At 40.6% G+C, this 16,168-nt stretch overlaps 2 protein-coding genes across 5 annotated transcripts; both read right to left on the minus strand.

The window, feature by feature from the left end:
* Nucleotides 1-93: 93 nt before the first annotated feature.
* gtf2h2 (general transcription factor IIH, polypeptide 2) lies at nucleotides 94-8,174 on the minus strand. Of its 4 annotated transcripts, none has more exons than XM_076099314.1 (15): nucleotides 8,093-8,174; nucleotides 6,055-6,115; nucleotides 4,862-4,939; nucleotides 4,483-4,519; nucleotides 3,787-3,873; nucleotides 3,643-3,693; nucleotides 3,427-3,481; nucleotides 2,607-2,712; nucleotides 2,382-2,472; nucleotides 2,006-2,201; nucleotides 1,487-1,550; nucleotides 1,290-1,393; nucleotides 1,012-1,114; nucleotides 894-933; nucleotides 94-602 (listed from the first exon to the last, which is right to left on the minus strand). In XM_076099314.1, exons 2-15 carry the CDS (start codon nucleotides 6,108-6,110, stop codon nucleotides 492-494), a joined length of 1,179 nt encoding a protein of 392 aa, XP_075955429.1. In that variant the 5' UTR covers nucleotides 6,111-6,115; nucleotides 8,093-8,174; the 3' UTR covers nucleotides 94-491. The 4 variants fall into 4 exon arrangements, with proteins under 4 accessions (XP_075955429.1, XP_075955431.1, XP_075955432.1 ...); XM_076099316.1 differs by having other exon boundaries at nucleotides 8,098-8,168; XM_076099317.1 differs by having other exon boundaries at nucleotides 8,089-8,108.
* A 1,907-nt stretch (nucleotides 8,175-10,081) lies between these two features.
* LOC142957662 (uncharacterized) lies at nucleotides 10,082-12,069 on the minus strand. Its single transcript, XM_076099614.1, has 4 exons — nucleotides 11,418-12,069; nucleotides 11,019-11,075; nucleotides 10,795-10,935; nucleotides 10,082-10,350 (listed from the first exon to the last, which is right to left on the minus strand). Exons 1-4 carry the CDS (start codon nucleotides 12,067-12,069, stop codon nucleotides 10,082-10,084), a joined length of 1,119 nt encoding a protein of 372 aa, XP_075955729.1.
* Nucleotides 12,070-16,168: the final 4,099 nt, after the last annotated feature.

Genomic DNA, 16,168 nt, shown 5'->3' on the forward strand with positions numbered 1-16,168 from the left:
CTCAATCACCATCGTGTTATCTCCTTCAGTGATAGTCACTTAACAGACATTTAAGTGAAACTCTTTGAAAGCACTTTAAAGCACTTTAACAAGTAGAAACAATATGTTTTATTGTAAATGCCATGTCACAAACAGAACTGTAGTACAAAAGTGTGTATAAACAATGCCCACAGATCATGTCTGACATACAGTGGTGTGCTATTTGACAGCTGGGAGTGCAGCGGCTCAGATGCATTTCTCAGAGCAGACGGAGGCGTGGGCCTAACTTCAGCAAGAAGCTGCTGAACCTTCAAAACGATATGGATAAACCCAAAATAGTCCAATATTGTACGCATATCTTCAACAACTTTGAAATATAGTCCATTGCCTGTGTGCATCATAACCATTCTATCAGAGGTGGACAACACCGATAGGATGGACACGATGAGTCATTGAGGGCACATGACCACTGAGTTGATTCCATTCTCTGTCCAACCGTTAGCCTCTCAGGTTCAGGAGTTGGTCTGATTGTGAATACAGCAGGGGCAGCAGTGCAGCGAGTCATGGATGAAGAGATCACACTCCAAACAGAACACGCAGCAACATGATGGACAGGTGAAGATCTAGACAGAGAGGGAAGGAGCAGAGAAAGATGGACGGACAGACTGAAGTTACAATGAATAAACTAATTCAAGTATACCATTTTTACACTTAATATGAAGAGGAATATGAAGAACTAGCATTTTATGACTGCAGATTCAAAGAAGGTATTTTACAACTATGTGTTACAAGCTGAAAAATACTTGGTGATGACTAAACTGAACTTTTAAATATGTGGCCCTTTAAAAGGAAAACTGTTCTATCATCTGAATGGCCTCTACAGATCCAGATGTACAGTCAGCTACTGTACTTACACTTGTCTCTTTCAGTTCCCCTTGACAAGCTTGACAGCACCTGAAACCAAATGACAACAAGTTTAGCTCCACAGCAGCACAGTGTCTGTGAATAACTGTTTGAATGCATGAGAGCCACCTGTCTGCGTGGAGCTCCTGCGCAGGACTCTCTGCAAAGGCTTGGAGGGGGAACAGGTGATGGAAGGATCTGGCGAGATGGGGCGCCGACACCAGAGTCAAACCTTCGAGACAACACACCGGTCAGAGCTACAGTATGTCTATTGGCTTTAACACAAAGTACTTTTTAAGCAGCAAAAATAACTACGGTACTTTTTTGATGCCACAGGAAGAAAAATTACTCAAAGTCTCCTCTAATCATACAGTGACACACAGACTGAATCCTCCCATGACACATACCACAGACTTTACACTCCACCGGTAGCTCTGTGTACTTGGCGTGGCATTGCGGACAGAAGTATCCTCCTAGAGACAGAACGGCACCACTGCTGCTGTCCAGATGACTGGAAGACACACAACAGGAGCACAATTCACCTTCAGTAGTGGCTGCCAACAGTCCTGGCTAAAAGGTTTAAGTAGCACTGCTTTTGACTTACGACATGCTGAATGAAGGCTTGGCATCCTGGTCAGTCAGAGAGGCAACGGTGTGCTGAGGGAAACCTGAACGAACAAGTGGGTACGAGACAAATATTCAAATGAATTATTTCAAATCCTAAGCAATTCAGTAATGCCCGAAAACAACTCGGCGTGATAGTTTTAACAAACCTTACTCAGACAGGAGAACATAGTACATTTGTTTGGGAATACTTTCAGCACCGCAGTGATCCACATTCTGGGCTTCAGTGGATATCAGTGAAGCAGCATGTTGAGTCTACTACAGTGTATGGTGATGGTAATGATGGAACACATGGGATTTGTTGACAGTAATAATAATATGTTGCCAGCCTTTCGCTCAAGAACAACCAGGCTTTTCACCGTGTTAACAGTGAGATTGTACATTTGGATCCCTACATATTCAAATGAATTGGCAAATGCATCACCTTGCCCTCACAGTGATATCTTTACGCCTACAAAAGTCATGTGGAAAAAGATGTAAACAGCCTCTGAATACTGACCCATGCGTATTAAAGAGCATTCAGACGAGGAGCTGGCTGGAGGGGGTTTGACGTGCAGCATCAGCAGCTCTTTGAAGTGACTCTCATCCAGGATCACATGGTACGAGCCGCCCGTTTCCCTGGTCAATACCGTACACACCCTGACCTCTGCTGACAGGCCGATTATAGAGACCCTCACCTTCAGAGACTTCAGGGTCTGACAGAGAGGAACACGGTCATACATCACAGTATTTGATTAGGTTTTTCTTAGAGCATGAGAGACACTAGAAATGTCAGGGGAGAGAGATTCAGTTGAAATGTAACTCCTAAGCTTCGCAGCAGAACTGCATATCAACAGAGGCTATGCCTACGCCCCCCTAAGGAAGGGTGTCTTTACCTTAATCAGCTCAGAGATGTTTGCTGGGTCACATGTGGTGAGGCTGCTGAGGATTATCAGGATCTCCCGACTCGTATGTCCGGGCATGTGCCTTCATACAGAGACCAAGGAACAAGCTGAGTGACATTCAGTAATGTTACAACTAACAATAACAACTATTCAAAAATAACAGAAACATGACTTATAATAATAATGATTATAAGGCTGCAACACTGCAGAACATACTTGAGGGTCTGTATGGCCAGGTTGAGAGAGTTGTAGAGGGACGGCTCGCCTACACACACGGTGCCCACCGCCTTCTTCAGAGCAACAATGTGTTTCTTTGGATTTCCTGGTGGTGAACAAAATACATGACAGTACATTAAAGCGGCACCCGGTGCCGGCGGCATTCGGGGTCCGGGCCCGGCCACTGAGGTCACCTGTGCCCGCCTTGGATGAGTTTCCGTCCCCAAAGACGGACTGGTTAGATGTAATGACTATTAGCCTCCACGCACACACAGTGTTGCCAACGTGCCCCAGAAAATAGCCGAGTTCCATTTCCTAATCTGCAGCCGGGTGAGTTCTATTGCTCCTGACCGGCTAAATATACTAACTGTCAATGACTTAACATATGTTGTTCACAGATAGATCAGTGAAAATTCTGCCCATCTTGGCTGTTGCACAGGATATGGAGACCAACCTTTGTGCGACGCACAATAAGCCCACTGATTTCTGTCTCCCTGCACGTGGTCACTTCACAGACTGGAGGCTGTAGTTGACACAAGTGAAAGGTTTGAACAGATGACAAACGCAACACTAGCACTGATCACGGAGGATCGTAGCTCTGTTTAGACGGAGCCGTGGTCGCTGCTGACACATGGTTTATCTAAGGCATCATCAGCTTGAAAGTGACATTTTTCTCTGTTGCAATAAAGACAAAAATGAGAAATCCTCACATTAATAACATGCCCCAAGCAACAACATGTTCATTACTCATTTCACTATCCTCCTTTAGGTATCACATTGAGCGGTGGAGTCTAATATTAGCAGGTTATGTGATCCTTACCTGCCAGGTCAGTCAGCTTCTCGGCTCTTTTATTCTTCGTGGTGATAATGCCCAGCTGTAGACACACAACACATGTTGTTAGGTCAGCCACTCGTTTGCAGATATTGGATGATTGTATAAGAACGATTGTTTCTGATTGGGGACTGACAGCAGCAGTGCTATGTTACATTAACAAATGGGCCCCCAACACTTTCTGTGTTGCTGGTATAAACATACCTGACTGATGGGGTTTTGGTCAAAATACTCCTCGACAAAGGTTTCTATCAGCTGAGGAGGAGAGTAAAAGGAGACGGTGCTCAGCAGCTGATCATACCGTATGGCTGCTGGTGTACAGGGTGAGTGCTCTGCTACACAATATACCTTCAGAGAGGAGGTGAGGCGGTTTGGTTTCAAGTCCTGGTCTTCCATACTTCTTGAACAGTCAACCACCACATGGAGGTGTCGCATCTAGAGAACAACATCGTTTAACACCTTGAGGTTTTTGGTAATGATACATTCTAAACATTATATTTTATTTTCCGAATAGCAAAATACACTAATCCCAACATGGCCTTTAATGTTATGCTGAGTGTGTAGAAGTAGTCCCTAGTACAGTGTTCTGATGCCCAAATAATGTCTGTGCACTGCACCCCAAACAGACCAGTTGAACACTAACAACTGAAGCTGTTAGCTTATTTGGTTTAGGTATTCCAATCAGTGGCCGTGCATTGAATTGGTGTCTTGAAAATTGTTTTTTGCCATATTCACAAGAAGGGTCATTGCAACCTGCAGTGCCGTTCACCACTTATATTAACAGTTATATTGTGAAACAAGATAAAACAAATGTCTGTGCTTTCCATCTTTTGTCTGATGATATGATCCCAAATTAATCAAAACAGTTACAACAATGTTGACCGAAAGTGTAAGTGGCTATTCTGGCCTTTACATGTATATAAAGATAATGCGGTGTAGTATTTTGCCCCCATGTTGACATGAGATCTCAGCAACCCTGGGGTTTAAGATAACACAGATAAGTGAAGCACGAGGTTCTGTAGGAAGGAGGCAGAACTCACTCACCATTCCCAGCCTCACTTGTCCATGGCTCTCGATTACCCTACGATGTAAACAAAGCAGCAGATACGTTTGATGTAACTTTTGGAGAATTAACTGATTTCTTCTTTGGACTGAGCAGTACAGAGTACTATATAAACATAAATAAATAAATAAATAATAAATATACAGCAGCCAGAGGAAAACGTTCCAGAGACAATCTAGTAGTACATACCTTGATCAAAGAAGGAAGAGCACGAGAAGAACAATGCATTTCAAAAGTGCCAGCAGAAGAAAAGAGGTCTCATTTACATCATAAAAGTGTGGTCTTAAGAATAACAACTAATTATCAAATCAATAATGTTCATGTTTCTTTGTACTTGTCAGACAATAGGCACACACACACCTTTTCCGTTTAGACTGGAACAGGATCTCTTCTACTGTGGCTTTTAGTGAGCCAGATTCATCCTCCTTCAGCACCTCCCTGTAGGAAAACACACATATTCCACAATGTTACACCGTAGAGAGCAGTGGACAATCATGTTCACATTGTATATAAATGACCTGTAAGCTCTATTCATCCTTTGTTTTCAAATATCTTTCCCAATAGTACTCCTTTATTTTAGCTCCTTTCAGTTACAGGTGTTAGTATTACTTCTTATACACTCATATTTTTACTCTTGTTTTTAAATCGTATGTTGTTGTAATTTACATTTTCTATTTTAGTTGGCTTTTTTAACTATATTTATCTCACTCTTCTATATTAGCATCAGTATTACTTCTTCAACACTTAATAGTATTATTATATTGTTCATATACGTTTATAACATACTCTAATGTATTTCTTCTTCTGTTGTAATCTTTGATCAATCTCTGGCACAAGAGTTTATTTGATTTCTCTCTTTGTGTTTAATAAAGTTCTATTTGATCTTATTCAGCCTGGTCATTTATTCAGCGCCTATTGACAAAGCTTTGTCTAATTCAAAGCCAGAATAAATCCAGGCTTTACTGAACCCAGATAAGACTGATTACAGCATGAGAAACCCTCAGTACAATACCTGGGGCTCAAATAAAAAGTCCCATGTTATAAAGACCCATTATTGCTTCAATCACAGGTCTCTTAAATGTATTGCAGGTGAGTATTAGAAGGCATCATTATAACCTCTATGAGGAGGTAGGGTGACCCATCACTTACCACTCGAAGGGACCAACAGTCTATTTTGTATTTACCAGGCAACCCTTTTATTCATCATCGCTTAAAAGGTATTACAAATATGCCGTACTAAACGTGTTCATTGTTCAAAGAATGCATTGCCTTGGATAATGTATGAATACGGAAGTGAGAAAGACTGCATTCTCCTATTGTGCCCCTCATAGGTGGAATACATTGAGGACTCCCTTAAGTTAGACAACCCTGGAACAGTTTCTATTGATTGATAGTGAATGCTCCTGTTTTAGTAAATGTGTCTGCTTTGTTCTTGTTTTACTGTTTGTGTTTACTTATTGTGGATTGTGTATCACTGGGCACCATTGTGAAATCTATCCATGTAAAAAACAACACATTTCAAGTTGAAACATTCATTAGTTTAACGGTCTTACCATGTCCTCTCATAGCCCCCTTCCCAGCGCTTGGCTCTCTCTGGTTCTTCATCCATTATGTCTGCCAACCACATATTGAAGTAAAGTTAGAGCCAAAAAACAGAGAAAATTCAGCTTCACATCAATACACAAGTCTTCTGCGCAGGGCGTCAAACGCCGTTGTTTGATCAACAATGTCAGTTTAGGGGTATGACCTCATCTCATTGGTCTGCTTGTGTTCATGTAAATGTGTACTGCTAGTGTGAGTTCGTTGTTCGATAGCCGATGCTGCCTGAACGCTTTAGCTGTTGTCGCATTAAATGAACACGTGCAATGAAACTCAGTGCACCAAAACAGCAGCTTGTTCCAGTTATCCAACTTTAATAATGAAAATTGAGTAAAGGAAGTCGAGAGTTGGAAACAGAGACAGCTCGCCTTCAAAGTAAAAGTTGCGCATTTTCAAACGTGTTTGCAATTTAAGGAGAGCTAAATTAAATAAATAAACAAATAGCCTGAATAATTAACAGAATATATAACTGTGAGTCATATTTCTGCATATTTCAGCTCTGCTGTCATGACAATGAAGCCACTAAGCTATTCAATGCAAAATCCTTCAGGTTTATTTACTGTTTACACTTTTAACTATTCTACATAAAATAAAATAAATGAATAATAAAAATCCTTTTGCAGGATAATCCTCTGGGCTGTGTACAGAATGCTTCATCAGCATGACTTTCCACCGCATAAATGTCACTTTCCAGCATCCCAACCCACACTTTAAGAGCGTTTTCAATATGGCAGTCTGCAACAGGGTGCACATGTTTCTGTTTACAACACGAGCCTGTATTAACAACAGTGATAACATACTGTATAACACTACATTTCACTCTTCAAATTTTTTCTACCTGATGCCCGCTGGCATCATGGAAACCAGCCAATCAGCTCCTTCCCATCTTCAAACTTTATTTCAGAATCTTTTGTCATCTATTATAAAGTAGTAGGCTACTAATCCTTAGTATTGCAGCTTCCTTGTTAAATGACAGTCGATTAATTCTGTATTTTTTCTTACAGGATCTGAATATGAAAAGGCGAGTTTGTTCAGGAGCAATTCACTGTTCATTAAAAGTTGTTTAATGAAAACCCAGAAGCTGTTAATTAACTATAGTGTATTGACTATTTTAAATGACAAAATAGCATGAAACTTGTTGTGCTTTGACAAACTTTGACACTGCATTTGAGGACAAATACTGAGGTCATAAAACCAGCAGATCTCGTTGTTCTCTCATAAAGTTAATGCACGAATTAATTTAGCGTTCATGTGTGCAGTGTCTCTGTGGAGCCTGCACTGAATCAGTGCACGTGTTCATTCAATGCGACAATAACACAGCTAGAGCTTTAACCGCGTTTAGGCAGCATCGGCTATGGAACAACGAACTCACACTTAGCAGAACACATTTGCACAAGTAGACCAATGAGATGAGGCAATACCCCTAAACTGACATTGTTCAATGACATAAACTGACAACGTGAACAATGGAACATTAATTATACTTCGTGCACGGACCACTAACGTTATATTAAGCCGAATTGTTTGCTGACCTTACAGATGATCAATAGCATTATTATTACATGTCGTTAATTGTACCGAATACTGGAGCAAATGTACAAGGAGACGCTAAGTTATTATTAGAATAGCGTTCGACACAACAGCTAACACTAGTTGGCTGAGCAGAAATATTTGACGTCACATTTAATCACGAGCATTATGCACATCTTGTAATTTCAAACATTGCAGTAAGATAAAGTAATGTTATGGCCGCAAGTACCCTTCACGTTACTCGAAGTCATTAACTTAGCATTCACTTTTTACACAGCAAGCTAGCTAACAATTCTGTTCACGAGCGTAACGTTAACTCAAGCTGCTAATGTGAGCCAAGTTAATGTATCATCTAGTTATTATGTATTGTTGTGTGTGATACGAATTTCTATCGCACTCATGAACATATAAAGACAACTTACGTTACGCTAACGTTAATAACAAACAATCAGTTGTACCTACAATACCGTTTGAGTGCAACGCCAGATGGATATTTCTTCCGGAGAGAAACACGCTTTCCGGAACTAATGCATTGTCCGTGTTCTTCTTCTCTGGTTTTATTGGCAGTTGGCAAACACGCTTAGAGAAACCTTACCGCCAGCTACTGGACTGGAGTGTGAAGCAGTAGGTTTTGCAGGGAAAAGTTATTACTGTTGTTAATTAGAAGCGAAGCAGGAAACAATGGAAACCATCATTAAGAAAAGCTCTATAGAAATAGCGAGTCTTCTCACTGATGGTCTCGTTTACTTCTGAAGGTCATATCATATACTGGTAAATATATTGTTCTGAAGCACTTTCTTGAAGAACATAATGTAAACTCTGTTTTCTTTCACAAAAGCCACATGTGGGCTATTGTCAGCCTGAAACTAGGACCCTAAAATATGAAAATTCAGCTTTGGGCAGTAAATTTGTAAAAACATCAGGTATCAATGAAATCAACATTGAATACATATTTAGTTCTGAAGCACTTTCTGGAAGAATGTCATGTGAACTGTTTTTTTTTTTCTTCAGAAAATCGACTTTTGGGCTATAAAAATCTTTTGTGAGCCTAAAAGAGGAAAATGCAGCTTTGGACGGTAAAGTGGTGAAAACATCAGGTATTCATGAAATCAACTTTGGATTGGTAAATCTGTTGTTTTGAAGCACTTTCTTGAAGTGCTATTCTTAGCCTGAAACGTCAACTTAAAAAAGGTGAAAATTAGGCTTTAGCAGTAAAGTGTTGAAAGCAAAATGTCATCTGCAAACAGAGCTGTTTTATGGGCTGTTCCACCTTCATCAACTATTCCTTGAATTTGTATATCTTGGCGTATAGCTTCTGCTCGAGGTTCAATACTAAGCATAAAGAGGATGGGTGACAGTGAATCCCCCTGTCTCATGCCCCTCTCCACCTTGAAAGATTCAGAACAGTGACCATTAACTCGGATTTTGATCTTGGGTCTCTAGAGCAGGGGTCTCAAACTCATCTTCACTCTGGGCCACATCAGCATCATGGTTTCCCTCAAAGGGCCGGTTGTAAATGTAAGACTGTAAATGTAACTACTCCTAACATATTGGTAAATAACTGCATTTGATTATTCAAGTGTTAAAATATTGTACATGCAGTTAAATATAAAATATATTTCAGCACATTTCTGTTGTAACTTAAATCCTTTTAATTTAGGGTTAAGAAACCCACATTACGTTATCAAACTTTTAAAGAAAATATCAAACAGTTATTTTAATAACTTTGTTCAAAGCTTAAAATCCTTTCAAGGGTGCATTTGCACAATCCCACGTGAAGTATTTCATCCGTTTTAAAGTCACGTTTAAAGTAGTCTTCAATATACTCACAATACATTTCCATTTCAACTGTACAGTAACCAGCCAAAGAGCTGCTTCTATGACTGTTGTGTTTAAGTAGCTCATCATTTCGACTATGGGAATCTTATCAAGTAACTTTTTTTGCGGGCCACATAAAATGACGTGGCGGGCCAGATTCGGCCCGCGGGCCTCGAGTTTGCCACCCCTGACCTAGATTGTCCCACAGATGCACAGCCGGGGTCTGAACATTTCCATCTTTACCTTTTTTCTTTCGTCGCACACATGCTATAGTTATGACCCCGTGCAGGAGAGCTGGAAAAGGCTCGCTGACATGCAGGAGTTTAGAAGAAACTTCTCAGTGGTGACGCACGATGGCATTGGTGGAGATCAACGCCAACCTAGACAGCGTCGAGATGTACAACCCAATGTTCATATGTTGATCTCGGGTTTTAAAAACATCTTTAACTAGTGAGGCGTTTGATGCACAGGAAGCCAAAAACTGTTTTAAAACATTTGTTTCATTTCTTTTATTTTGACATTTCCACAATCCTCCAAAATGTTTAAACTTTACATGAGAAATTGCTGAAAGGAAGAAGAACAGATTGAGACATGTGTCCTTGAATAAACAAACGTGGCATCTCATTCTAAAATCTACAATGTTGGAAAGATGAGGAACCCACTGAAGACACTTGTATGTATTTTTCCACCCTTCCACAGGATGACATTGACGGTCTCTCCGACATTCAGCTCAAGGATTACCGTGTTGCTAGTGGTGTCACTGTTATCTGAGCCGGTGAATTCCCAGGTGCTCACTTGGTAATGCCTGTTCTTCACCAGGATGGCTCCTGAAGTGTGACCGTTGTAGCCGAAAGTCATGAATGAAAAGTGGTAAACGCCTTTCAGTCGAGCAGTGAAGATGCCTGTTGAAGAGAAGAATGCAATGACATCAAGAAGTTAGAAAAACATTTGTCCTTACTTCTTAATACATTTTTCTACTCAACGGAAACACAAATAAACATCATCTTCTCAGTTAGACGATAAGATCGATACCACTCTTATGTCTGCATGTTAAAAATTAAGATAAAGCCATGCAGCTGGTTAGCTTAGCATAAAGATTACAAACTGGGGAAAACAATTAGCCACCTTTATTCTAAAAGTAACAAAATCACCAACACATCCTAAAGCTCGATGGACTTATAGGCAACTTGTGGAAAAGCTTCAGAGGCCGTGGAAGGAAGACTTTGCAATGTTTCCCAGATGATATCCAATAATATGGAGGATGCATTCCATTTTATTAAAGACGCATACTTTCAGATCTGTTAATCATTGGTCAGTTTACTGAAGGTTATGCATCTAGAACATACCCGTTTTACAGTTGTAAGCAAAGCCAACGTTCGTGAAGACTCGGTTATAGATGAGAATAGTGTTGGTGCTGTTGATGCTGGGTCCAGTGAACGTATCGTTGGATTCGATTATAGTTGCAGAAAAGGCCACCTTGGCATTGACTGATGAAAGAAATGCAAACATTGTTAAATTCAGTTGTGTGTGTTTAGCATCTTGAACTATTTCTTACTATACTTTCCCTTACCTTCGACTTTAAGGCGCATCACCTCTAATGAGAGTTCACTTTCTTCAGTTCTGAGTTCTGCAGAAAAAAAAATAAAAAAGTAATGTTACTTTAAACATACAATTTTACATTCCACATTTATGAAAAAGCAGCAGCTCAGTATTTATCTATTTTCAGGGTACAAGTTGCTTTTATTAAGGGATTGGACTATCTCATCGCTCTTGAGACCATCAATGTCAGCCTTCTGCTGGTCCACTGCAGTTCATCAACATTCCTGAATCAATCAACTTCAGCCTTTTGATCATTCAGTTTTGAGCTGAAAGCTCGAGTCATTATGAAAAGGACATTTTTGCAGTCAATTCATGAAAACATTTATTAAAATTTCTCTTTTTTTAAGCTAATACAGACTTAAAAACTTACCTCCGCTGTCATTTTGTATTTCCGTGGCATTCAGTAGGGCTTCAACTTTGACTTCAAGCTCCCGGGCCGTCGAGTTAAGGTGGGAGAGTTCCTTCTTGTATAGAGTCAGCAGTTTCTGTGTGGCATTGAACGCAGCCCCAGTTTCTGACTCCAGATTTTCAAGTTTCTCTTTTCTCTCCCTTAGCTGCCTCTCAGTTGCATCAAGTCTCTCCTCAATCTCACTGATGTTTCCCCCGACTCTCTCCCCGTGTTTGACCAGTTCTCCAACTTCTCTCTTCAGGCTGGCAATGTCAACTTCCTGTTCCTCCAGCTTTGTCTTTGCATCTCTCAACTCCATCTCAGTTTGTGACGCCATCCTTTCTAGGTCCTTTTGTGCGTTTGAAACATTTGTCACTAACCTTTCAAGCGCACTAATGTTGCCGCTTGCAGAATCAAGCTGCAGTCTGGTTCTACCTTCCATAGCGTCAATCCTCTCTCGCAGCAGCATTTGGTTCTCTTCAAGTTTTGTCTGAACATCTTCGAGGTGTAAAATGTTTTTGTAATTTGAGCAAAGAGTCGGCATTTCTTGTCCTTGCTCCAGGTCACACCTGTGGGGGAGTTCTGAAGATGCCGCTCCAACAAAAGCCAGAAGAAAAACCAGCATGGTGACCATCTTCAGAGATAAGTTAAGGTTCTTTACTTGACCAGTCTGCAAAGTTAGGATTCCTGTGCCACTCTCCTGTGGCAGCTTCCTTTTACCTTTTTAGAGGTGGGCGTGGAAAAGGGTCATCAGCAGAGTGGAAACACCTGAGCTCATCAGCAACACTGGCAACACATGGGCCCTTTGTGCCAGTGCACCCTTTAAAAAACCCACTTTAGTCTCAGTAGGTCCCTGTCTCCTGCCTGAGACACTCATATGTTTTTTGGTTGACATCGTGGTTTGTTTCGACGCTATACAACATTACACACGTTCCACTCATGCAGTCACCTGCACTGCTGAAATGACTGATTTCACACACCACTGTTAGTTTAAGCTTGCCATTTATGTTACCTTTAAGTTAAGTTAATAATTAGCTTTGTTTTGCATGAGTCTCACTCGTCACTGTCTGTTTGTGACGAGGGTGCAACAAGAGCTTTCTTACATCTAGGGAATGTCCCTCACCACTTAAACCACCAAACTTCTCTCTTTGATTTTCTGCCATGTGTAGACTTCTCTTACTATTCTGACATGTAATGTAACTCAATCGAAACTTGTGCTGGGTTCAAATATCAACAGCCACGCAACGCAAAAAGGAAAACCATCTTTAAGGATTCTTTTTCCAAGGTAAATGCAGATTCTGTATAAAAATACCTGCCCACAAAATTAGCCCTGTTGAGCAAGAAATGGATAGGGGTCTGTGGTTTCAACATAATTATGTCATGCGGTGCTCAAACAATAAAATCCCATTCTGAACCCCGTATAGTGCACTTTTAATGGAAGCCAATGCGCACGGTTTGACAGAACAAGACTAGAGACATAATGCAGCAGAGAAATGCCTGAAAGAGATGATCAAGAGCAAAATCATTCATTCATTCATAATTGTGTGTAATAAAAAAGAAAGTGCACGTAACACTTCGTGTGACACTTCAGTCAAATAACGATGTGATACAAACAGGCCAATAATCTAATAACACAGTGCAGTTTAGTCTGGATAATCCTGATGATCCTGAGGAGAGGTTGGGCCAGGCTGGTGTACTGATGACCCGGTTCCCCCTCATGACCTTTCGAGAGGTCAGGGCCATTAACCTACGCATGGAGAGCTACGGAAACAAAGAGGTGTAACTCTATGGTTCAGCGCTCAAGGAATTTGGTTTCAGCCTTCCAGAAACCCAGGATCAGTGCCGGGTCCGACGTCCCAAAGACGTCCTGGTTGTGGTCGGAGGAGGCCAGCTGAACCCAGATGTGGGACAGCGCATACCAAGCAGGGAACTGTGGCTTGCAAACTCCTTACACAGTGGTATAGGTTTGGTGAAGAAGATTGAGTGGAGGAGGCTGGATGAGATGCCAGACAAGCCAAATATCAGGCATGGAGTAGCAGCAATGGTGGGAAAGTTGTATGTATTTGGAGGATGTTACCACTACTGCAAGGATGACATGATGAAATCTGCCTCCAGGTAAAAGGACACAACTGGTTCACAAATATCCTCTTCTCACTTTGAATAACCTAGATCAGGGGTGTCAAACTCATTTTCACTCTGGGCCACATCAGCGTCATGGTTTCCCTCAAAGGGCCGGTTGTGAATGTAAGACTGTATAAATGTAACTTCTCCTAACATATTGGTAAATAACTGTCTCTGCATTTGATTATTGTTTATTCAAGTGTCAACATATTGTACATGCAGTTATATGATTGTAAAAATATATTTCAGCACATTTCTGTTATTGTAACTTAAATCCTTTTAATTTAGGTTTAAGAAACCCACATTACTCTATCAAAGATCAAACTATTAAAGAAAATATCAAAGACAAATATCAAACACAAGTTACTACAATAACTTTGTTTAATGCTTAAAATCCTTTCAAGGGTGCGTTTGCACAATCCCACGTGAAGTATTTCATCTGTTTTAAAGTCACGTTTAAAGTAGTCTTCAAAGTACTCACAATACATTTCCATTTCGAAATGATGTGGCAGGCCGGATTCGGCCCGCGGGCCTTGAGTTTGACACCCCTGCTCTACATTATCATCCAGTGTAATCTTACCATGTGTTTGTTTACAGTTGGCCTATATGTTGCTGGATTCATTGTTTGTAGGAAGTTTTTCAAAACAATGTCTTGACTTGTCATTTCCCAAACACTCTGCTGATCTTACTTAAATTCTTAAGTTAGCCTGAAGCGGTTTCTGTGTCTTGTTAGCTTCTTTGTCATTGGTAACGTTGTATGCCTTCTATGTCCTATTCCCTGCACAGATAACATACTAGCGGATGCCAAATAAAAGACTGTTGTAGTGGGAAAATTATGTTATAGTAGTCATGTGAAATGTTAGAGAATGTACAACTGAAAGTGTGGAACACAGACACATCATGGTGGGCCGAATCCGCCAGCAAAAAAACAAAAACAAAAACAAAAAATAATAATAATAATTAAAAGTTAGACTTGATAATAAAAATATCCCCATAGTCGAAATTATGAGATAGAAAGTCAAAGAAGCAACTCTTAACTGTGGCTCACTGGGTTAAGAGGGTTGTCTGGGAACCGGAAGGTCAACGGTTCGATCCTCGACTGGGATGTGTCGAAGTGTACCTGAGCAATACACTGAACCCCAGGCTCCCCGGGTGCCTGTCATTAGCAGCCCACCGCTCCCTATATTCAGGGATGGGTCAAATGCAGAGGGATCAATATAGTAAAATATAACTGCATGTACAATATTTTTACACTTGAATAAACAATAATGAAATGCAGAGAGAGTTATTTAACAATATGTTAGGAGAAGTTACATTTACAACCGGCCCTTTGAGGGCGACCGTGATGCTGATGCTGATCCAGAGTGAAAATGAGTTTGAGACCCCTGGCATAGAGGTTAGCATGGTGTAATGGTTAGCACTCTGGAGTCTGAATCCAGTGATCTGAGTTCAAATCTCAGTGGACCCTGATTTTAAGCTAGAGTAAAGGTCAAAAAATGCAACCTTTCCACATCTCAGCAAAAGTTGGACTGGTGTGGCCATCTTGCTTCAGCTACAAGTGAGACCGGAGAGGAGTGTCTTGACCTTCACCGGAGTGTTCTAAGAATGAAGTACTATTGACAGGGGAGCAAAATGGTTTCCACTTAAATCATGGATGCACACTTTGTGTTATGTCTTGTAATCACCATAAAAAAAGAAGTTTGACTGAGATTTCAACTCAGGTTCTTGCCGTTAGAGTCTAAAGTGTTTGTCATCAAGGGACCCGTATATTCCATCAGAGGTGCTTGTTGGATGGTCGAACAGCTTTGGAAACCCCATCCACACACAGCTGTCAGATGGGGGCTGTGTCCAACCATTTGTGTGTTAAAAAACACAAGGGACTGTGTTAGTGGGGTCAACGGCAATGAATACTGATTCAAGACGTCGTGTTGGTGGAACAGATTAATATACTTAAGACAATTTTTTTTTTTTTTTCAAACATGAATCTGTCCATTATTTTTAATAGTTCAGTATTGTATGCAAGATATCTTTATGCATGGCAGTGGCACTAATAGGCCATCACTCATTTTCATTTCCACATTTATGTTTAAAATGAAAACATCAATTTGAATAGCTTGTATGCATGATTATCATGCAATTCACAGACAATGTTGATATTGGCTTTGGTATCAGCTGACAAGGTATGTTTATAAATGGCAGTGGCACGGCCTCCCTACTCACTGTACCTTGCACATGTTTAAAATAAAAACATGGATATATGAACCTGTGTATTATTTGAATAGCTTAGTATTGAATGCACAATAAAGAAGTATGTTTATACATGACACTAGAACCAGTTTAATATAAAACACAATTTTATACAATATATATAGTCGGGGTCCCTGCTCCATCTCTCTATCAGTTTGGGGGTCCTTGGCCTAAAAAATGTTGAAGACCCCTGAACTAGACAACACCATTGTCATGTTTAGCATCTTAATCTAACGTGTAGCATGCTAACATTTGCTAACTAGCACTAAACTCAAAGTACAGCTGAGGCTGATGGGAATGCCGTTTTGCTAGTAGGCTATGTGACCATAGACCAGAGGTAGCCAACACGGTGCCCGCGGGCACCT

This window comes from Anarhichas minor, unplaced genomic scaffold (genome assembly GCF_050575085.1).
Source record: "Anarhichas minor isolate MPS153535 unplaced genomic scaffold, ASM5057508v1 ptg000025l, whole genome shotgun sequence".
NCBI classification, from domain to species: Eukaryota; Metazoa; Chordata; class Actinopteri; order Perciformes; family Anarhichadidae; genus Anarhichas; species Anarhichas minor.